Below are 24,964 nucleotides of genomic sequence, written 5' to 3'. Positions count from 1 at the left end.
GCAGAAGACCCTGTTGTGCCCCCACAGGCTTATCTTGACCACTGCAGTTAATGACTTGAGTAGTTTTCTAGGACTCAGCTCCAGGTGCTGGCCTAGACTGACATGCAGCACTATTTTTAGTCCAATCTAATCACAGGTGAGTAAGCCTAAAATGCACAGTGTCTTTTTACTGTGCAGTCAGAGCTTTTCTGTTCAATGGATACTGTGAAGGTACCAGCAAATACTTCAGGATGTGTACTAGCACCAATAAATTTCTATGCCTGCATTTTACACAGACTGCTCTGGTGTTTGGAAGATTTACACAGGTAAAGATGGCAGTGGATTTTGAAAGATGGATTTTTGCTTGGTAAAGGCAAGCTCCATGAAAAGCTGTGCTAGTGAAAACTACTTAATACAACACAGCTGTTTTAAACTCATCAGAGAAAATCACTGCCCTAGATAAGAGGCTTGCTCTACCCCTGCTGTATTCTAGTGCTTTTAGGCTTGACAAAAATGTATTTTGAAGATTCAGACTGAATTTGCAACAATTATATCTCAGATTTCTAGAAGCTGCTAGTCTGACAAAACACGCATTTCTAAGGTCATCTGAGAGAAAGGCTGATGTGAAGTAGAGCAGGTGCAGATAGTCAGTGAGGTAAGACAAGCCAGATGCAAAGCTAGGAGGCAAACAAGAAGGTAAGACCATATTTTTCATGTGACCCTACAGAGACTTGTTTAGCAGTTTGGGTCTATGCCAAGTAGTTCACTGCACCTCTAAAAATTGCTTTACTCTAAAAGAGTAATCTGAAGATCCCTGGACTGCAGTCAACTTAATATCACACATATCTGCATCTTCAAAGCATTCTCTTTGGCTCAACATAGCAACAGAATCATAACTATTAGTGGTTATTTCAACCTTGAGGTAATTTGATGCCTCACTACCCCACCCACTAAGCAAATAAACTTACTTTGATGTCCCTTTAATGTGTCACAGAAGAGAAAAATAAAGGCCTTCTATTTAACAGTGTGAAAGAGATTATTCTGAAGATTGTAATTTTCAAATGAATACCAAGACTAATGTTAAATGTTGTATTTGCAGTCCATTCTTTCAGCTCCCTGAAATCTGGCAACTCTGATGACAGAGAGGACTTGTCAAGGCATTCCCTACAAAGAGGAAAACATTTTTTATTCCAAGGTCAGTCAGTTATTCCGAAGATATTTATTAAGATAGACTTGATCATGGTGGCCAAGTACCTGCACTAACCCAATTCACTGTTCAACAACTCTTCAACATCTATGGAGTTATATGAGAGGAGAGGAGCTGCAACTCACTGGACACTGGTAAATCCAGCTTCAGCTGAAGACATGCAATAATAACTGAGACTACTCCTCTGTATATCAGAATATTTATTTTGCAACATAGTTACATTCTGACTCCACCTGTAGCTTTAAGTATGCCCTAGTTCTGTTCTAAGCTCTGCCTGCTGCTGGGCAAACATTGAGCAGGAAACCTCACTTCTGAGTTCTTGTTCCCCAGCCTAAATATTCCAATCCTACCACTCATTCCAGGGCCATTCATGACTGCATTAGGAGGTGGAACTCAATCTGACAACCAGGTCTTTTGCTATTTTAATGACAGGTAATGGGACTAAGGTAGATGTATGGACTATAGGAACACTTTCATGTTTATTTAGGCAAAATGTCACAGCAGATATAATAATTCTAGAGTAAACTGTAGATAGCCACATGTGCTCTCACTGGAATTCAAACACAGTAATCCTTTTATTGTCTTAATCCTTAAATTTTAAAGCATATGAGCAAGCAATCCTTGCATGTGAATCTCAACTCCCATCTTTCACCTAGATATACTAGATATATTTTAAAGTTAAATAACAAAATGTAGCTTACTATCCTTTGTTTATTCCTAAGACTATGTGGATCATACATAGTGTTGGAAACAGCTTATTCAAAGAACTCTTTTAAATAAAGATCAATCTGCAAATTGTACCAATGACTTTGTACAGAGATATTAATGTACATAGACATGTAAAAAATAGAAAACACACAGGAAAATATACACTTAATACATTTGAAAAATATAATGATTTGGAAAATATTAAGACATCTGGGTGTACAGCACATGTAAACCATTTTGTGGTGAAACCAGAACTGATGAATTGCACATTCACTGATATCCACTAGAGTATAACAAAGTCAGCTCTTTTCATCACTAAGCTGATGCTTCAGCAATCGGTTTTAACTAAAAAAAAACCCCATAAAATCCCAGTAATGGCTTAAAAACATTTGTGTACAGAACAATAACAGTAACAGCATGTGGATTTAAATGAGCTACAAAAAATCTTATCAGAAGCAGAACTGTAATATACCTATCATTGATCATCTTAATACCAAAGACATCTGGCTGCATTTTGCATCTACTAATATTAATGATGATATTCTATCCTTCAGCTTTAAGGTTGTGCAGCTCTGGATTTCCACACCCAAGAGAATATATTACATCATTTGCATACAAGTATGTTCTTTAGATAATCATATTGCTCAAAACCAAATGTTGATATTTGCAGTATTTATGCACAGCTCCTGACCCATCTTTCATGTAGATCTCCAAGCCAGGGAAAACCTTACATTGAAATTTGGGGATATTTGCTGTAAGCAATCAGCAGCATATTATACAGAAACAGATATAATCACACCATTTCATTTATTTTGTCATTATCTAAGTTAGGAGCTTTTTCAATATAGTGAAAGGTGTCTTAAATTAGGTATGCCAGATCCCATTTTGGAGGATATTCTCTATCACCTAGGATGCCAAACTCCATATTGCATGACAATTTCCTATTATAACTTTAGATATCTTACCTGAAGAAGCACAAATTCACAAAACTACAGCTGGGCACACAAACTGTGGACAGATACAGGATCTTAGGCAAATACTAAATGTTGTGTCATGAATTGCTACCCCTACTTCTACACAGGCCAGTCCCCACTGCGTGCTACTAAGGCAAATAAGATGATGAGTAGTTCCTTGCTATAATTTGTATATTCCCTGACATGGTTTGTGGCTTCCTTTCCCAAAGAAGATGCTAGTGGAGGAGTATATGTAAAATTATGACAGGGAAGCACGACACAGAACTCAGCAGATCCTTTGTTAGACTTGCACCTACCTGGTTAAAACACCCTTCTCTAATGCATGCTGGTACAGTGGTGCCTTGATTGCCTGCTGTGTGACTGGGTGAATAAAAATCCATAACTGGATAATTTTTAGGGACAGCAGTTCTGTGGGTTGCCACTAACCTGTCACCCAGCTGCTAATCTTGGGCTGTGCAGAGTTTCCCATTGGGTACCACAGCTGTGAATGAGCGGGCTGCCAGCACTGTGGGAGGGGACCAACACACAGCTTCTCCCTGGGGTGTCACCCACAGAAGGTGTGCAAACACTGGGCATGTAGCTGGGCTACAGCATGAAGATGCAGTTCAGAAAAGGTCTGAACTGAAACTGGCTGTCAGTGCAAGCAAGCGATGCTGGCAGTATATTCTGCTGCCATCACATCACACACTTCCTATGATTGATAAATTATCAGATCCTGAAAATCTTATGTGCGCTTGAAAGGGGGATTTTTGTTATGTTTGTGGTATTGGCTTCACACATTGGCAAGTATTTTATAAAAAATCATTAAAGAAATGGCACTTCTGTGCAGGAAGAATACTTGATTGGCTTACAGGCCAAGGTAGACACTGAAGCACTTATCTAAGCATTCTTCCTACATATGGACACTCTCCTAAACTGGGACCATAAATAAATTAATGTTAACAAATTTACTATATTTACATGTTACATTGAGACAGTTTCAATCAATCTCAAGCATAGGTAATCAATCTCCCTATTAGCTTCGGAACATGCAAAAAAATAGAGTAGATATCTGTTCCATCTAAAATACAAAGAGATGTGTTTTCACTAAAAACACTAGAGTTCAAAACTCAGCATCACCAGTAAAATGCTAATAGACATTTTCAGATTCTATAAACCAAGTGTCTAAACAGAAAAGGTTTAATATAGAAGGGAAACCCGTCCACATAAAATAAAACTCTTTCAAACGGAATGTAGTCAGTTTCTAAATACATTCAAATATTACAGTATCTCTATAAATAGAAAACTAGATAGTGCTGAAGACCTAAAACAGCCCTTTCCAAATGTTCAAGTGAATATATAGGTCTCTTTTGCTATCAATAATACACACTTGTTTGAACTACATCTGTTCTAGTCTTTGGCAACAGTTCAAGTAACTTCCCCTCTTCTCTCCTTTGCAACCCTCCATCTTCCACTTTCACACAAAAGAGTCACCAGGGCATATCTTAATTTCATAAGGTTTTTGGGAAAATACCATGCGTCCCAAACTCTCTTTGTGTGTATGCAGTCAGTCAAGGAAGCATATCTTTATCCACCATGGTCCTTCAACTGTCCCTCAGGCAGTGGCACTTCTCTAGTCTCGGTGCTACACCCAAGAGAGGCTATGCGCTGACAAACTCCCTCTTATGTGCACAGAGCCTGCTGAGAAGGATTTCAGAATAAACCTGATTTATTGGACCTCGGACATGATAGGGAGACTGAGAATTTGTTGCATAGTCCTGCAGTTGTGATGCTGTGCTTTGACTGCCGAAATATTTCCCCAGCGTATAGTGCCCTGATAACGTCATTGTTATGTGTGGCCTTTCTTCAGAGGGATTGGATTTCACCACCTGCAAAAGAAATGACATATGTGAGTGCTTTCTGCCTGCACCTAGAAAGACAGACACACAGCTGTGTGCACAGAAATGCTGAGGCAGTTGTCCATGAAGCAGATCCTGATACTCTTACTTTGAGGTGCAAGTTGCTCATAAACATTATTTTAATGGCCAATTTGTTATGTTGCACACTAACCAAAGAGCAAGATCTTAATTTTTTAAATCTACATTCATAGGCCCATTATATTCAGTCGTTTGACTTTGTAATGCCTTTATTAGACTCTGTTGCCTTCATCAGAGACAATTTACCCAAAACAAAACTCATGACTGCTCCAAATTGTAGAAAGGTTTAAATCTTGGTCTGATACCAAGCACTTGAGGCACATATAATGTGTCTCAGCTGTGAGCCCTGTGAGAATCCCTCATTCTGACATCCTGATGCCAGCCTGGCCCAGCCTCACACTGAGATGAAACCCTCATGTGTTGTGTTTCTTCAAGAAGGGAGTTATGGAGCAATTTACATCCCTCTCCCCAGGACACCACAGGGACAGAACCACAACATGATTCAGTAACTTAGTGTTGGGACTAACAAGAGAGAAAGTGAAAGGTATGGCTGTCAGGAGTTTAACGACTGGGGGGTGATCTCCAGTGAAACGCTGAAGGTCTTGTCTCAGTGAATTCTCAGTCACTGAATAATGAAGCAGCTTTGAGAGAGACAGAACCTTGCACATATGCAGGACAGAGAACTTCAGCCCAGGCAAACCCAGAGAATGCATAAAAGGTGGTCAACTTATTTTTAAAATAGTATATGTATGCTGACTTAATAGCTCTGATGCCTATCAGTTTTCCTGCTGTGTCAATCACAGCAGACACTTGAAAATGCAGAATTCATTTATTAATGCACATATTTATGATGAAGCATGTTAGCTTTTAAAAATATAATGTATATTTATATATATTATAAAAATATAAATATAATGTATATTTACTGTCACTGAACCATCAGAATCAACACTCATATGCAGTGAAATAAATCATACAAAATTAGGTGTGAGTGAAGAAATAGCATGTGCAAAGGCTTGAAAAATTGAGCAGAGAGATTTTGAGGGAGCTGGCAGAACTGAAAACAGACCAGGAATTATCCATGTAGAAAATTAATATATCCTCTGATCAATTTCATACAGCTAAGCCAAGGGCTACTATTTATTTTCATGCAATTACTGTAGGTTCATTTTTCTAAATTAGTGCCTTAGATCTTGCAATTATTTCAAAATGATGCCACCTTGAACCAATCACTCAAACTGCATTCCTGTTAGGCATAATCTCTCAGGAATGCAATCTAATGTTCACCCAGCCACCAGCAGCCAGCCACCTAATAAGATACAAAAATCCCAAGGTTGCTAATTTCTGTGTAGTGATTATTATTTCACTGCCATTAAAATAGGAAATCAATCTGAAATTAAAAATATCTTCTGTAATATTTGTATACTGCTGACCAAAGTCCATAAGCATTTTCAAAGAATGAGGTGGACAAAAATCAAGTTCTCATGTGTGCATAGAACTAGAATTATGTTGGGCAGTAAGTGCCAGGGTTATGCAAGATATTTTGTCCCAGCTCAGTATAATCTCTTTGAAAATCCAGATCCCTTAGAAATCTGAGCAAAGATTGTAGAGTCTACAGAGACAGAGATTTCTATGCTATCAGGGTCACCTGAGACCCTCTGAAATTGGTTGGTGGGAACTCAATTCTTCAGGCCATTCCGAGGAAATAGCTTTCTCTTAGCCAGTTAGTGGGAGCTAAATGAGAACTGCTGAAGGCATTTCAGTTCTTGTTTTCTGACTACACAGAATGGACAGTACTCCATTCCTGCACAGCCATGCTTTAGCTCAGATGTCATTTACACAGGGGTGTCATTTTCTGATACTTTAGGAATGTCAGTTTTTAGGAGAAAGAAAGTGAAAGTACAAAACACGAGATTTAATCTATCTCATCTGTTTTCAGAAAACATGGGAAGTGCTGAGGTTTCACACAGTGCTCTTGGCTCTGTTCTTGGGGGCAAAATGTCATTTTCCTGGTGCAAACTGCTTCAGCACCTAATGAAACTCCACTTGCCAGGATGCAGAAATAAGCTGATGACAAAACTATTAAAACTAATGAAGTATCAAAAGAACTCAAGGACTTTATTTTTGCTTTCCTCAAGGATCAAGTCTGGTTTTTGGTGCATGATGGATTCTATTAGGCATATCTATGGCTCTTTCAGGCACAATCACTTCTCAAGCCTCATTAATAACAGCTCTGTGAGCCAAATTCTCTCCTGATCCTCCCCAGAAACACATACTCTGTTGAGATTCCTTCAGCAGAGAAGCAAAACCAAATCTGCACATGAGCTCATACAAAACGATGGAGCAGTACATGAGAAATGCTGATGACTGATCACGCCCTGCTGTTTTCTCCACAGAGTTCCATACAAAGCATTTGAAATATTTAATTTTGAAGCTCTCTGTTTCACTCACAAGATCTGTGGAAATGGCATACATCAGCAATGACCCACAAAAACATCAGCATCTGGGCTCTAGATAAAAAGGGTCAATACAACTGTCTGGGTAAAAAGGAGGGAAGCATTTGCTCCACGGGAGTATTTGTCAATCACATAAATATCTACTCTGTGACTTACTCCCTCTTTTCCAGCTTCATTTGGACTGAGCTATGTTTGTGCCTCTCAAGTATGGAGCAGAGTGGATTAGAGGACTGGTTAACTAACCACACCTGCTTATGCTGGCCCCAGAGCAGGATAGAGGCCAGGGCACTGGCCTGAAAACATGTGAGCTGCCCTGGAGCCTGAGGTGGAAACCAGCTGTGTGGTTGATGTGTGGCACATGAGCTCACGTGAGTCTGATAACACTCCCAAACAAATTCTATAGATTTCAGTCAAGAAAGCAGGACTACTGGTGTGAGGGAGAGCAATCAGTCTACACTTCTGTTTGTACAGTGGATCACTGTAACTATTCCAGATTATTTTTTCTCAGACATAGGAAAAGAGATATATAGCAGTAAGATTGTGTCTTCAATTTTAAGCTCCATTTTAATTGTACTTATGGTTTGATGTGAGTGTGCTGAGCTGTTCAGTTAGGAATGCATCAGTCAAAAACCCGTGAGACTGAGTCAAAAGAGAAAGTCCCTGAATGTGAGTCCCTGCAGAAGCAGCAGAGATATATAACACATAACAAATAATACAAGAACCAGGAAACTGTACAACTTCCTTTTATATGAGTTACCTTTGCAGAAGGGTATGTTCATTTTTATTTCACCACTCCAGCAGTTCAGCATGTCCTTGGGTGGCCTAGCACTGGGAGCAGTGATGGACAAGTGCCACCATGCAAACTGCTTTCCCCACGATTTGTATTCAGGCTAACTTTGAGTGACTGACGCTGACCTCACCATGTACCTTCTTGTTTCTAAGATTTAACAGTTAAAATATCCTAAATACCTGGGAATGATATAAGCATAAACTATTACCTCATGGAAATGGCAGCCACACTTCCCTTGCAGGAATTCTTTGTAACGTCCCATGGTGATGACAAAGGTGTCAACCACTTCATAGCCCAAATTTTTTGCTGTATCCAGAATAATCAAGTTTTCATTCCACAAGTTTTGCACTTCTGCCTGCATTCCAGATAAAATGTTGCAATGTCTTGTCAGAAGGATTGTTTAAAGGTTATTGTGTCATGGAAAAAAATAGCAAAACTGCGTTTTGAATAAGCAATTACATTCTACGACAGACATGAATTATTATAAATTCACTCTCGAAACAAGCTACTACTCCAAGACTGATGCAGGGTTTTTTTCAGAAATTATAATTACTTTTCAGTAGATGTGCAGCTTCTTTTACAGGAAGATTTCATGATTGTTTAAAATATGATTCTTGGGTAATGGTTTTTAACATGTACTTCAATAATATGAGGTGTAATTCAGAAAAAAAATCAAATTATAAAATTTGTCTGTAAAAAATGGTGAAAATGCTCCTTTAAAGAAAAATTCAGCTTCAAATCAAATTGATTGAGGCAGTTGCTTAAAAGAGACTATAAGGGTCCCTTTTGGGGTAATCTTGAAGCCTAGAGCATACAAACCACACAAGTAATTTGGCATATGATTCCAATATTGAAAGGTAAAAGAATGTTGGTTATACACTGTAGCTGATTTCTGGAGTTTTGTAAATTTAATGAAGAAGAAAAAGAAAAATTCTTAGGAAGCCTTTAATACTCTCTCCTTGCCTCACATACCCTGGGTTGAAGCTCTTCATCCTAGGATTGAACTTTGCTGGAAACTATAATGGCAGCTATGAAAATGTTTCTTCAGGTTGATGACAATAATTTCCTTACTTTATTCTATTTAGGTCCTCCAGATCAGTTAAGAAAATTGTTTAAATCAATAACAAGACATCCAGGAGAGACAAGGCAGATAGGCAGTACTAACTTAGACAGAAACAATGGGCAAAATCAGACAGGACAGTCCCTGTAGGAAAGAGAAGGGGAAGAGTAGCAGGAAGTCACACACTGAATACAGCAGTGTGTTATGGTTGCAAAAAGATGGGCACTAGTCCTCAGTGCTCAAGGAGTGCTGTATGGAACCTGTGAAGGGCAGTAATTTTCTCTTTTCAACACCTGGGAATAGCTGGAGCATGACACACAGCACTGGTAGGCATCATTTACTCTGTTCTGCCTTCCAGCACTTCTCCTCCATGCATTTTGTGTGTGTTCAATAGAGAATCACTGTCCAAATTGTAAATAAAAATAGTGAATTGAGTGAGCTGCGCTTGCATTGAAATGAGCACTTTTGTTACTCTGAGAGTCTTGGATATGATTTAAACTGGCTGTAACATCTCATTAACATGCAAATAACAGGCTGGATTCACTGGTACATTCCGGCTGCTCTGTAATGTTCTGGCTTCGCAGGTGGTTTAAGATAGATTTATGGAGTTGTGCAAGCCAGACAAGTGAATTGGATCCAGCAGTAACCATGGAGGAAGCCTGGGGAGGGCCTGTGTGCAATGTAGTATGAGGAGTAATCTGCTTATCCCCAGAATGATCTCTCAATTTTGGCAGCAGGATTCATATTGGAGCTTCTTCTGGTTCTTGGGACAGCTGACCAAGCATGGCATCCCAAATGGCTCTCTGATTGCAGCAGAATACATGAAATTAGGAAATTGGTTTGAATCCCTATCAAGCAGTATGAGCAAATACAAGCATTAATCTTCCTTTGATCCACTTAAAATGTACTCAGCAGACATAGCATATTTTGACCAGACAGCAAAATTAACAATGAAATGACAAGTCTTCCATGAAACTGCACTGAAAATGTACTGTAGCTTACCTGTGACAGAGAATGGATTCCATCCACTGGAAGGTGAAAGCCCATCCCTATGGATTTGACAATTACCAGGATATTTGATAGATTTTCCCTGTTTTGCAAATTAAAAAAAAACCAACAAGGACACACTTTTTACTTAAGACACACATCAAAAAACAATGCATGTTTTGTTTTTTTCAAAGTCACTTAAATACATGCCTATCAAAAAAAAAAAAAACCAAATGAAAAGTTTATATTTGAATCTTTTTTGTCCTTTCTCATAATTTACCATATAAAAAATTGGAATAACACCAAGTACATAGCATTACCTGCTCAACACCTTTTGGATAATTTGCAGGTGATTGGAATTAAGCCACTGAACACCACCTACAATTAATACAGTCTGGTCTGTGTTCTCCAGGGGACGTGATCTGAAACCCAGAAAAGAAAAACATCACATGTTGCTTTAAACAGATGGCAAACATTTTAACTACATTGCTTTGCATTTCACTGAACTGTATCTGGCATCCTGATCAGAGGCCTGCTGTAATTTTCAGCTTTTTTTTAACCACACAATATGATCTGTGCACCTTATGTTTTATTGTTTACTGACTTTAATTGTAAAACGTGTTAAACACATTTGTGAATAGAACAATAATGCAAACAAGGAGATACAGAGTTTGTGCAGTACCTCTGCAGAAGCTGTTCCAGTGCTTTTTCAAACGTCGGTCTCTGGTTTGCATTCATCCAGAACTGGGGGTAGTAGGAGTAACTGATAAATGTTTTCCCTTCATTGATATTGTGATAACATTTAACATCATGAGTCTTCTGCCATTCCTGAAGAGTCTTATTCACTCTTTCAATTAGATAATACATCATCCCTCTGTTAGTTGAGTCACCTATAAAAAGAATCTTCAGATGGAAAAGGTATGACTTAGAAGTTGTACAATACAGAAACCAAAAGCAAGGAAAATAATACATCTTGTTGGGAGGTTTTTAAATGCTTCTTGTAATGTTCCAGAAATATCTTTGTGAACAGCCAGTACCCTGGCATCTTAATATTAAATTTGTCCTTTACCAAAATCTGTGTGATTTGATCAATAAAAAGCTGAATTATATATATTAAATACAAAAAGTACAAATTATAGATGGCTATAGATGCAAAATTAGCCCTGCATCTTTCATCCTTGGTGAAAATTTCTTTTGCTTAAGTTTATATTTACTTCTAATTGCTAGTATACAATTGCCCTCATGATTGCTTGCAGCTTCCTGATTTTTTTCCTACAGTTTTTCATGTGGTTTGCTCCTGCACAGCAAGTATTGGTCTTCTATAAATGGGATTCATTGGAATTTGCACCAAACTAGCAAACACACACCCCCACACCCACACACCCCATGAAGGATGTGGCTGCTGCCTTATTTGTAGGGGAAAGAAAAGGGGGTTATTTGGGTGTAGGATAATCTGAGTGGAGTCCTGTCATGTGTGATGTGACCACCAGAAAGCATCATGGCCTGAAGGGAGTTAGAAATCCTGACAGATGTATGTTAAGTATAGCAGTCTCTGCTTAGCTACCCTGAACTTGCAAATGAATAAAGTCAAATTTGGGTTTGCTCCTACTCATTCTGTAGATTCTCTGAAAAAACTAACATCTCTGTATGTGGGGACCACAGAACCTAAAGTGTTGTGGGAATTTCCTTTTAATGCTATTGCCCTATTTTGAGTGGATAGGACCAGCACTTCCTTCTGATGAAATAGGTAATAGAAGACAAGTCCAAAGAGTAGGAGAGCACAGGTTCATTGTGGTTTGCCAATGAAACTGTGTGCAGAATCAATTACCCCAATCAGCTCAGCCAGAAATCCACAATGAGGAGCAAACATGTAAAACTGGGATTAAGAAACCCCACAGAGCCATCATACAGTAGCAGGCCTGTTCTCTGCACAGAAGTACTCAGCTTCTCCTGCCTCCTCTGGCACTCAGATTGCTGGCATCCTGCAAGTTGGGATTTTGTTGTTTCATTTCTTAATTTGATTTGGAGTTTGATGTTTTACCACTTCCACCTTGAATATTTGATTATGCAAATAAAATTCAGACTGCACAAGATGACACGATTAAGGATATATTTCCGAAGTTTTTTTTAGAGATTTTATGTGGTACAGACATTTGGGACTACACTCATCTAACACATCTATCTATCTATCTATCTATCTATCTATCTATCTATCTATCTATCTATCTATCTATCTATCTATCTATCTATCTATTCCCTTCAGGAATGTCACAGTTTTGAAAAATGATTCCACTTCCCACTGTTAACCTATTGTGATTAAAAATAAGAAACAACAGTGTACCAATGACAATTCCCACAGAAGAGAAGGAATTTCAGATGAGCCTACCCTCATCTGATGTTAGGGCCAAGAACAGGCACAAGAATGCCTTCAACTTCCCATGCCTTGCCCACTGTGGGCTGAAGAGAAGCCCTTGATAGATTATGTGTGGTAGCAAACAAATTAAAACTAGCACTGAGCTCACAGAGGCTCTTCTAACTCCTGTCCCAGACCACTCAAAGACTCCATAGAGGAAATTCTAAAACAGCTGCTGTTCATGTTTGTATTGCACAAGCATTGCTCTCACACGCAAGGGGATTTCCAGCTTTTCACATCGTGTCAGAAGAAAGCTCTTTAAATCAAGCATAACATGACTCAAAGAGATCAAGGATCCTTGGATCCATGGAAGGACTGGTTGGATATCCTCTTTCCCTCTCTGACAGACACATACATGCATAAAATTATTTACAATTAGGAAGATGGTCCATGCTTAAAATATGTCCTAATTCTAAAGTAGGTTAACTTGAGGTTTTAAGCAACAATTCTTTTAGGTTGCAAAATCTCTTGATTCTCCAGCCTGTCTATATCCATGACAATTTAATCTCCATTTCATAAGCCCATCACTGGAGTATCCTGATGCATATCTATTTAAACAGCAGTTCTCAGATATTTGCAGGCAAGGACATCATGAGCTTGTAATGTGGGTGAGAACATTTCTGTAAAAACCTAACACATCATTAGCAGAATAACAAACAGGCCCTACCAAGTTACACACATACAGCAGTTGGTAGAACATACAAGACTGTTTCTCTTCTACTTCTAGTATCATATGACACCATTTTGTTATCACAGCACATGGGAATTGCAAAGAAGCATATTCAGCTATTAATTACACAAAATTGGTAGACGGGATGCTTTTATCTCATTCGAGTGTGACTAGAATTCTCATCATTGTTTTCTCCTAACTGTTGTGATCTAATCTCACCTACTACTGACTTAAAATAGCAGGACAACTTCCATGGGAAATAAAGAAGAAAAGAACCATGGCCAGTGTCAATTAACAGGACCCACAGATGTCTTTTTTGCCAACATTGTGCATTCCCTAGCAGGTCAGGTGTGAAGAGTCATGTCAAACATTTCCTAAGTCTCAAACACTGCAGAGCATCAAAGATTAAGATCTCTTTTCCATTTTATTTTTGTTATGTCAAAATTAGAGCAAAACACATACACACATCCCAATCCACACTATTACATGATTTAGCATTTTAGGGCTTTGCAATTTTCCTATACCTACATAGGTACAAACAATGGACCCATGAATGAATTTTCAAGTCTGCCCAGGGTACCCTTCTGGCCAGGTCTGGAGATGGAAGGGCACTATGTGCAGTCATTTAGTAAACCCCTACCAGAAGAAACTTAGGATCATGTCTTAAAGGGGCAGCTCTAGTCTGGAAATGCCGTGATGCTGGGCACCATATGAAAATATCAGGTGGGTAGCAGCATATTACTGTTGTTTTTGTCCTCATGTTCTGAGAATGTAAAATAGGTGACAGAAGTCAGAGCAGATTCCTTTGGAACTAGATGAAACAGACAGCTGTTAAGGCCCTGACATACTTCTTCAAATACCATCACAAGACTGATGAGACTGCACTCAGCCTATTTCCAAATCAGGAATGAGAAACACAGCAATACCACACTGAGTAAAATACAGGCTGTACCACTAGGGAAATTAACCTAGACTTTTAGAAACAGATCTGCTAAGAGAATAGTCAAGGCTTTCTGCAAGTGGGAAAGAAAGAAAAGAGCCAAAGTGGACCTGTAGCTGTACAGAAAGACAGATCAAAAGGGTAGGTCATCCTTAAAGATGTCAGTCAATTACAGTAACCAGATTAGTTTACAGTCATGAAGTCTTTGATTGTTCAAGTAGGTATGAGCCATATCAATATTGTATCACTGGGATCAGGTAAATTTGTTTAACTCTGTCTTCCATGGTGAAATCACAGTTTTTCTGAAAGGTATGAAAACTAGGACTGCAATATGTGAAACCCATGGTCCCTGCCCTCTAGCTCTGAGATAGAGCTCTAAAGTCTGCAGTCATCCTCTGGAGACTGCATGCTGGGATTTTGAAGGGAATGCGCTCTCAAAAGTTTAAAGAGGAGCTCAGATAGAAAGATAGGTGTGGATTTCTTGTAATTTGATGCACTGGGGCTGGTGGATGCTTAGCACATCATCAGCACATCTGCATACACACTGCATCCATTCATTAAGATTTGGTCTGTATCCAACCATCTGCTTCTAACCATTGGTTCAACCATGATGTGAGATGTGAAAATCCTAGAAAAAACCCCAAATTCTTCTTTTTCTTCTCCTCAAAAGAAAAAAAAAATCAAAGTGGACAAAGAGGAATTCTGTTGGTAATCCTATCCTCTTTTCAAACTGCCCTTGGGCGGAGCTGGCCAAATACATTTTATTATGGTATGCAGGCCATCAGAAGGCATCTTTCAAAGTCCACCTTTTGCAAGTCAGCTTCATTTTTAGCAAATGCTTGGAGGACTCAAAGACTAAAATAACTGGTGTTTAGCCTGAGGAAGAAAACCTATGTCCTTCAACTAACCCAAGACTTCTGATGAATTAAAATAATCTCTCAATGTAATTGAATGTAAGGTAACTAAAACCACATTTATTTCTATACATTTAGATGAATTCATTGTAGTTACATGTCCCACGTAGTATTCGATATGTTTTGAACAAAAGGCTCCAGGGATGATTCGGTATCTATGATAATAATGACGAATGTGATGGCTTAGGTGTGTAGAGTAAGTCATATCTCTCTTTTTTTACAAGTCTGGCACAAGACTTAGTCATGCACTGTTCAAGTTGATGGGGCAGTTGTCTGCAGGATGACTAAATGATCAAACATGAGGTTATAATTTTACCAAACAAAGAACAACACTTCCACAGAGACAGATGTTTTCACAGTCTTCTGTTGCAAATGTTTTGTGTGAAAAATTCCATTATAGCTTAAAGGCTTTGAAAGATTGTGTAAGCATAGTGGAATTCACTTCTTAACCAGACCTATCATTAAAAATTAACCACACTTCGGCAATTTAAACACCTGTAGGTTGAAAAAACGACTTAACTCTAAAATATTATTAAGAAATCATAAGTTAAAATTCCTGTTTTAACAGCTGAATTTTAAGTACTTCAGCAAATATTGCCTTTTCATATTTCCTGTTCTTAATTACACATGACTCAATGATATTTTATTATAAGACTTAACTCTGGTTAGTATTTCTTAATGATAAGCAAAATATATATCCCTCCTCCTATTGAGACCAACTTTCTATATACTGCTAATTGGATAAAGAATAACCTGTTAGAGCCCATTTTTAAAAGTACAAAATCAATCTTGTACAAAAATCAAAGCATTATCTTAATACATTTGTATATGTCTTACAGTAAAAGTCATTAATCACAGCTACAGAGAATTTTGTTGAGCTAACATAATACAGATATAATATTTTATTCTGATGTTTAATATTTTATTATTATGAACAATTTATTTGATTCAATTAGGACATGTATCTGGAGCTCCCTAAGAATGAGACAGCCAGCATCTCATTACCCTTAAGTGGAAGAGAAAAAAGACTGCTGATATTAAAAGTGGACTGAAAGAAAATCTACTCAGCCAGAACAACCTTAACCTCAGCACTTCAACATTTTCCTGTTTACTATGTATGAAATACAAACATATGACTGACTATTCTAGCTAACACATCATAAGGCAAAAAAAGGCCTCATTAAACTGTTTCTGTGCATGTACATATTTTCTCATGTCTCCATCAGCTTGGCTATTATTGTTTCACTACAGGTGGTCTTATATTTTTATGAAACAAAATGTCCTGGTTTTAGGTGGGATAATTTTCTTCCTGGTAGCTGGTACAGTGCTGTGGTTTGGATTCAGGATAAGAATAATGTTGGTAACACACTGAGGGTTTTGCTGGTGCTAGGCATCACTCACTGAGGGACTTTTCAGCTTCTCATTCGTCCCTGCCAGAGAGGAGGATGGCACAGAAAGCTGCGAGTGGACACAACCAGGACCGCTGACCCCAACTGGCCTAAGGGATATTTCAAACAATATGGCATCATCCTAAACATTAAAGCTGGGGGGAATTGGTTGGGGGGCAGCAGCTGTGCTCTGGGATGGGATGAGATGGGCATCAGTCAGTGGGTGTTGAGAAACTGCACTGTACATTACTTTGTGTAGTTATTATTATTATTATTAATAATATTATTATTACTAATACTACTACTACTATTTTCCCTTCCTCTTCCATTCTACTAAAACTGTCTTTTTCTAAACCCCCTTGAGTTTTATCTATTTTCTGGTTGTCTGCCTTATCCCCGTGGGCAAGTGAGTGAATGGCTGTGTGGTGTTCAGCTGCCTACCAGGTTAAACCAAAACACACAGAAACAACTTAGTTCAAACAGTTTTATATGCACACAATCTAAAATAGCAGTTAATGATGATGTGAAATCAATTGGAACTCATAGCCAGGGAAACGGATTTCAGTTACAGAGAAAGATTATAAAGCTCAGATAAACTTTGGAAAACAAATAAATTTTAATATAATAGATAAAAGTGGCCTGGAGTTAAAAATTAAATTAGAAAGCATTTTTGAAGGCTTAATTATGATGCAGGTAGGAAAGAAGTGCTCTGTTTGGGTGACCATAAATATATTTCAGAAATATTGACAAATGAATACAAGAAATTAATGATCAAGAGATATCCGCTGCCTTTTACCATTGTTCTACGAAACACGAGAAAAATAGACAGGTTGCACTTAAAGACACACTTGATCTTCCATATTCTGCATTTCAGTCAAAAAGAGCATCCATCTTAATTCATCACTTGCTGAAGTGAACACAAGGCAGGAACACAGCATAGCACTGGTTAATTGCCGCATGTTTCCCTTCACATTCATTAAAAGTAGAAATATAAGTAGGCTTTTTTTCATATTTTTTTCCTCCTTTATAAAACTAATGGAGAAGCACATGGAAACAGCCTCCAGATAACAAAGTTGAAATCTGACAATGGCATAGAGATTAACACCTCCTATTTAAATTAAAGGTGTAATCACAGACTTCTGCTGTTTGTGTCCTAGCATGATCATAGAGTCATGGAATGGTTTGGGTTGGAAGGGACCTTAAAGATCATCTAGTTCCAACCCCCTGATATGTGCAGGGAACCTTCCAGTAGTCCAGGTTTCTTGGAACTCCATCCAGCCTGGATCTGAGGATGGCAAGTTCACAGTTTCTCTGGGCAACCTCTGCCAGAGCCTCCCAATCCTTAGAGTAAAGCATTTCTTCCTGATATCTAAACCTACCCTCTTTCAGCTCAAGGCCATTCCCCCTTGCCCTATCACTACTTGCCCTTGTAAAAAGGTCCCTCTCTGTCTCTCTACTAGATTCCTTTCAGATACTGGAAGGCTGCTCTAAAGTCTCTCCAGAGCCTTCTCTACTCCAGACTTAACAGCCCCAACTCTCAGATCCTGTCCTCATAGGAGAGGTGTCCCAGCCCAGTGATCCACTCATGGGCCCGTCTCTGCACTCATTCCAACAGCCAGCATTTTTCTTTTTTGCTGAGGACCCCAGAGCTGGACACAGGACTCCAGGCAGGGTCTCAGCAGAGCAGAGGGTGAAAATCACTTTATTCAGCCTGCTGCCCACACTGCTTCTGATGCAGCCCAGGGCACAGCTGGCTTTCTGTGCTGTGAGCGCACACTACTGAGTTGTGTTTTTTGTCCACAAACATCCCTAAGTCTTCTCACCAGGGCTGCTTTCAGCAGCCTCTCTGCCCAGCCTGTATTTGTGATTGGATTGCCCTGACACAGGTGCAGGACCTTGCACTTGGCCTTGTTGAACTTCATGAGGTTCACAGAGGCCCCCCTCTCAAGCCTGTCAAGGTCCCCCTGGATGGCATCCCTTCTCTTCAGCAAGTCAACTGTACCACACAGCTTGGTGCTGTCAGCAAACTTGCGGAGGTTGCACTCAATTCCTCTGTCCATGTCAACAGCAAAGATGTCCTGTGTAAGGGATTTCTAACTCTAGAGACCAAAGCTATACAAGCTGAATATTCAAAATTCCTGAATAAAGAGACACATGGGTTAGTTGAGCCCATTTTGAGTGGACACATGAATGAGTTCTGTTGTTCTTAGCTAACTTCAACAAACAATGTAAATCAAACATCATTCCAGATCACCCCAATGTCCTCACTTGGGTTAATGATTTTTGCCCTTTCATTTGGCACTCATGCTTTTTTCTGACATCTGCTTTTGTTTCCAGCATTGAAACCTTCTGCTTATTTTATTATGGAAACTATGATATCTTCAGTTTGAGACGTCAGTGATCTCAGTAGTACTTAGAGACAAGGTATATAAAAAATTAAAACTAAAATCACAATTGAGAATATATAAATATTTATAGATGGTTATGAAAATTTCTTTTAAAATTAACATGTATTTGTTCACATGAATTCTATCTTCCTACTGCTCAATAGCTCCTTTATAAAAGGTCCAGGTTGCTTAAACCTATATAACACAAAGTCTTTTTCAGTGAGCAAATGAAAAAACATCTTCTTCTACTACATCGCTTGGGCAGTGTAAAGTAATTCCAAAGTCTGACTTATCAAAGGCAGAATCAGGAAGATTCTACCCAGAAGGGAACCATTTTTATTTCATATGACTTTGGTAGGAAGAAAGCCTCTCAGTTTTTGGGTTGTATTGACACAAAGGAATTGATCCAGGCTCTACATCTATTCATTTGGCAAAAGAAGCAAAAATGCTATTGCAAAATTTCACACAAAACTAAAACCGCTACAAAGTTATGACAAAAATAACATCGGAGAGAAAGAGATAGGAGAAATATATCAAAAGGGGAACATGCTTTAGAGTGATGACTTTAAAAGAATAAACCAATTCAATATACATCTGTGCAAAGGTAACAGAGGTAATTCAGCAGATTTCTACAGAGCAGCAAAGGTTATCAGTGTCAGGAGACTTCTGTAAAAGATGCAGAATGGGAAACAAGTGCTATTAGTTACAGAGATTTTTCTCAAGGTGTTAATGTAGCTCACTTAGGATCTGGCTGTCATCTGACACTAGAATAGATCAGTGACCTCAGAGAGTTAGAACAAAATGAAATTTGAATTAAGAAATTAAGCTTCACAGACACTCATTTCATTTACTTGATTTTAATAAACCCTTTAGAAATGCTGTCCTGCTTTTGACACTCATGAATATGAGTGGTCAGATTTGGGATGTGGAAATGTCAGCAAATCCTCTCAGCAATACCCTGGCAATCCACTTCCATAGTGGCATATTGTTCTTCTGCTGTCCTTCGATTGCCTGACCAAAGGGTGGTTGCTTGGCAAAGCAACTTGATGTCCATGGAAATTAAGGACCAAAGCAATATAACTTCTTGAATATTTTTTTCTGTGGTTAATCCAGAAAAGCTTGTTATGTACATGAGGAACAGATCAAGCTTCTCCTCTGCCATAAAAAGCAATATTTTTTAGAAAAATATTCTAGGAGTAACTCGCAGCTCTATAGTAACAGAGAAAACCACAGGCAGAAATAAAGCAAAATGACAATAAAGTACCTTGTGCAGGGTAAGAAATTTATCAGAAAGTAAGGAGAAAATGTTAATTGAAAGACTATTGGTTTGTATTTGTCTATATGAGAATGCTCTTGGATTTTATCAAAATGCCACTTTTAGTAACTATTTTCTTGCCTAGGCAAAACACTTTAAAGAGCTTTATAACAATTAATTACTTACTTTCTGGATACTTGTATCCTCAGTAAGGTACCTGAGCCTCAGATCAGAGCTCTCTCTCAACAGTATAACAGTCATAGCATGCTTATTAAGGAGACCTTGTATTTCCAAGCAATCACTTTAGAAGCTTCACTAAAAGAAAAGAATGTGCAAGAAGACTTGGTAAGATTAGTGTGCACAAGCAATGCCATGCATTAGATATGCAGCAGAAGAAAACCAACTTGCATGTGAGACATAACTGTGACAACAATGCAAATATATCCTCCATTTTCTGTCCTTGTGCACTCACTGCAGGTCTGACTGGTAATCACACACTCCATAGGTCTTGAAACTCCAGTGGTGTGACCTAAGATCTTCTGTAAAACAGCAGCAAACTGTGTCTGCATATGAGGCTAAATTATGGACTAAGGTTGGTTTTCATCCCTGTGAACTTTTCACCCAAATATCTCTTTAGTTAAAAAGGGATTTTTGTCACATATCAATCTTAAAAATGTTTTGAAAATTTCAGGACACCAAATACCCAGGTAATTAAGAATGAATGAGAATGTAAAGGCTGGTACATACCCTTCTGCCCTCCACACAGCGCTGGAGCTCGGGCTTGGCCAGCACAGAGTGTCGGCAGCCGTGGGGCTGCCACGTTATTGCTCTCCAGTCACAGGTCCTGTTGTCAGAGCAGCTCAGGCAAGGGACAATCCATTGCCCTGGAAAACAGCAATGAATGTCAGCACCTCCTCTGTATTCTTCTGAGTGGTTTTATTACACAGGAAGCAAGATATTTTTGGATATTTTACTCATGTATGAGTAAAAAAACCTGATAAGGGAGTTTCCTCTAAATTAAATGCCCTCCAACCCTTTGAAGAGACTATTGCCTGTCACTGTGTTATGCCCTTTTCATTTAGTTAGGGTGGGAGTCTTTTCCTTTCCCTGAAAGAGCTGCAAATGCTCAAATTTGACAGCCATTTGTGGGTTTATTTCTCACTCCATGTTGCCTTTCTTGTAGTAGCTTGTCCTTTCTCAACAGAAGGCATATGAGAAAGAGAAAATGGGTGAGGTGGTTGAATGCAAAAAGAAAATATTAATATTCAGACATGTCTGAAGATTAATTCTCATCTACAATGAAACATCTAAAGGTTGGATGTATGGTTGAGAGCAACTGATATAAAATGAAGTAAGATTAAGACTTTACTTCCAAAACACTATTTTTTAAAAAATTTTTTTAAAATTTGTGAGAATTCAGAGGATTGTCCCAGACTACACAAATACATTTCAGAAGATGACAGTAAAGTGAAATTAATAACATATGTGATTTATTAGAGCCTGATCTTATTTACAAAAATGATTTTGAAGATTAGGAGCACAAAGTGATCAGTGGGTTTTAGTGATCCCTTATCTAAAGTTAAATGGTTTTGTTATTTTGATTTTCTAAAACTATTCCTTTGCAAAATCTTACTAGAAGCTTGCAGGATTTAATTTCTGAAGGAAGATAGAAAACTTTTGAGTTGCCTTTGTATTCAAATAAACAAAAGAAACTATTTTTCTAGATCTTATAAGTACACAGTGCTGACAGCATCTCCCAGTGCCTATATAACTGCCAGCAAAACCTTCCTTTGTTCATATTAAAGGCATTACACAAAGAAGAGTGCAGAGGCCTAAGGTCCTTGTTTCAGTGCTATTGGGCCTTTCTACCACAGATGGGTTTCTCACCACAGCCCAGAAAACAGCCCCAAAATCAAATACTTGGAGATCAGACCTGGCCTTAGAGCCTGTCCCCACCACCATTATCAGGCAGCAGCGCGGCAGCCAGCTGTGTCTGATGGATTGCTGCTGCACAGGAAGTTACAGCAAAAAACCCCAAGGCTGCCTTTTGATATTTCACCTGGCCAGGGACTGAGGGGAAGGCTCAGCAAAGAAACCCTGGAGGATCCTCATGGCCTTGGGAGAGTCAGCTGCTACCTCAGGAGCAAGAGAATTTCTAGGGAGGCAGCCTGTGCTTCCACTTAGGCAAAAGTCCAAGAGACTATGTTTTGGAAAGTAGCAGGGTGAGGAATCCTACCAGATAAAGAAGTCCTTCTAAATAAAATTGAGATTTTTTTTTGTATGGGAGCCCCTACGGGTACATCTAAGGGGCGAATACATCCCACAGTGCCACAACCACGCAATACCAATTTCTGTGTACCCTGCAGAGCTGCCCCTATTGTGCCCTGTGCAGAACATACACCACCCTCAGATGCACTTGCTGATTTGGAGAAAACTATAGCAGACTGAACCTAACCAAAGCCCTGGACACTGGCTTTGAGCATGCTGTGGTTTAGCGAGAATAACCCAGCTTTGCCTGCTCCCATGGACATGGGTGCCTTGTGGAGGCTGTGCTGGGCAAGCAGCCCAGTTCACAGCATGGACAGAGGAAGGAAGGACACTTGGGACTATGGTGGGAGGGTGCAAGCATGAAGATAGAGATATCCCATGCTTCTTGCTCAGAGGAGTTTCAAACTTGCATTTTCTGCATCCTAATCACACAGCGGAAGGAAATATTCCCCACTCAGTTAAGGACCACTTTAAAGTTCAAAATCCATTTGGACAGGAAAATAGCATGCTTGTAACCTTGTAATTTTTGTATTACAAGGTTACAAGAGAGATCTGAACCTCGGTCCCTAAGAGAGATCCTATGCAGAATTTTTATCAAAGGGTTAAATTGAATCTTTATCTGAAGTTACAAAGTGGATAATCAGGTTCTGGAGCAGGGTGTTCTCTTCCAAATGAACAGCCTCCTCTGCTGGGACACCAGAGGCTGAATTTAGGCAATTTCTCTTACTGTAGCCTCCCAGTGCTGGCTGTTGTGAGTCCCTTACTCACGCTGACCCTCCCTTGGCTTTGAGGTCCCTTGCTCCAGGCTGTGGTCTCCTGGCCACCACTGGGGCCAGGAATACTTTGACACTCCAAGATTTCTATTGCCACTTGTGGATCTTGCTGCTGGCTCCCACTTTGCAATCCATGACTGAATGGTCATTCCCAGCTTCACAGCAGTCTCATGAGGAAATAAAAGAGTACCAGGTCTCCAATAACCCAGCAATAGGTACCATGCCAACACTTTTTACTGCTTTGTATCTTTTGACTAATAGAGTAGGGACAGAATGGTTGGTTGGTTTGGAGTCTGGACTCAGACCCTGCCACTACTGTAGAGGTCTTAATAAATAATCTGAGCCATGTTTCAGGTAGTGACCTATATTTTAAAATTATATGAAAACTCAGTATTTTTTTCCTGATGTTGTAATTTTTCTTTCAACCCAAAAATATAAAAGTTCTGGCAATGTCTAAAACACATGAGATTCTTCATCTTATGGAATTTTCTTTTAAACAATCCATACTTTTACAAACTGATTCCGTTTAACGTAATAAACTAGAAAAGTAGAACTATATAAAATGAATATTGAGGAGCCAAAATATCTGAACAATAGAAGTTTAAACCTTGGCAACTGAAAGTGATAAGTAACTTTTGAAAAGCTTCTTTTAAATAGTTTGGTTTATGTTCAATATCTCCCTAGGTATATTAATGAAAAACATAGATCAGTTTTTGGCATAGGCTAAAGGTTAGTGGCAAATGTAAAAAGATTTGAGAACATGGATATATAGAGATAAATTACTGTTTTTAGGAAGCACTAGGATTTAATGCTAACAGAATAATTCCTGGTTTTGTATTTACATAGATTTTTAATGATGCATGAAAATTTGTGCATTTTAAATCCAACTATTATGAACTTTTCCTGTTGCAATTTCCCAACAGTTGGTCGATGCATTCTTAACCTTCAAAAATAGGACTGTGTTAAAAGATAAAATGAATCTCATAAAAAATAAGACAACAGTGAAAAATTGCAAACAATATTAGTTTGGAAATTAGTCTTATTTTCTATAGCAATTTTAAGTTGCTCTTTCCTCACTTCCCCACAGTCAGCAGCACATAATGCAGCTTTCAGCACCATTTCAATCAGGCAGCATTTTGTGGTGCTTCAGGCAAGGGCATTAACACTGGCTCTATCAGGCAAGGGCAGGTTTCCCTACAATTAAGTGAATGAGAGCAAGAGAGACACACTGTTAGTTTCTTCACAAATTAAAAATTGGCATAATCAAACTTTTATGAAAACCTGTAAGTAGGAGGTTTCCACAGGAACGGCGAAAGCTGGATTTTTGCCTTGTTAGAGCAGTTATCAGTTGCATACATAAATCTTCTGCTTAAGATATGAGATTAAACATTGCCAGTACTCCCTAAATCTGTTCTCATCAAATGGCATGAAATGAAATATAGTTTCAAAATAATTAGTTAGGATTGCTTACTTTACATTTAAAAAATATTAGCCTAAAATCAAAAGTTTTAACCAATAAGAGCTGTATACTTAATTTGATAGTTTTGCTTTTTCTTTCAGCCTCTTTCATTTTTATTTATCCTTTTACATTGTCATAGCCACAATTAAACATATTTTGCTTTCAAATTTAAAATCAAGGTTTTTCTATAGTGCCAAACAATCATCACTGTAAAGAGAAAATACTATTCTAGCTTGGTAATTCAAAATCTAAATATTTAACCTACACTGATGCTAATTTTTTGCTTTATGACTGCTTTACTTTTGTATTTGATGTTTACTTGGTACCCTAAGATTTTCAAAAAGCTTTTTCTCTGAGAATAGGCTATGGAAGTATTTGTCTTTTTGTTCTAGCTGTATTTATGAAAAAGGCAAAAGTAAA

The 24,964-nt window shown here is 38.5% G+C and overlaps 1 protein-coding gene across 4 annotated transcripts in view; it reads right to left on the bottom strand.

Moving 5' to 3' along the window:
- Positions 1 to 1,735: 1,735 nt before the first annotated feature.
- CPED1 (cadherin like and PC-esterase domain containing 1) overlaps positions 1,736 to 24,964 on the bottom strand; it is a 145,440-nt gene continuing 122,211 nt past the window's right edge. For all 4 annotated transcript variants that reach the window (XM_030959493.1, XM_030959494.1, XM_030959495.1 and 1 more), the window contains 6 exons: positions 20,792 to 20,928; positions 10,760 to 10,980; positions 10,398 to 10,499; positions 10,093 to 10,180; positions 8,239 to 8,385; positions 1,736 to 4,736 (listed from right to left, as the gene is read on the bottom strand). In XM_030959493.1, coding sequence (XP_030815353.1) covers positions 4,509 to 4,736; positions 8,239 to 8,385; positions 10,093 to 10,180; positions 10,398 to 10,499; positions 10,760 to 10,980; positions 20,792 to 20,928 — 923 coding nt within the window. In that variant the 3' untranslated portion in view covers positions 1,736 to 4,508. The remainder of the gene's footprint in view (positions 4,737 to 8,238; positions 8,386 to 10,092; positions 10,181 to 10,397; positions 10,500 to 10,759; positions 10,981 to 20,791; positions 20,929 to 24,964) is intronic.

Source organism: Camarhynchus parvulus, chromosome 1A (genome assembly GCF_901933205.1).
Source record: "Camarhynchus parvulus chromosome 1A, STF_HiC, whole genome shotgun sequence".
NCBI lineage: Eukaryota > Metazoa > Chordata > Aves > Passeriformes > Thraupidae > Camarhynchus > Camarhynchus parvulus.
The sequence above is the reverse complement of the archived record's forward strand: the minus strand, read 5'-3'. Positions and strand labels throughout refer to the sequence as shown.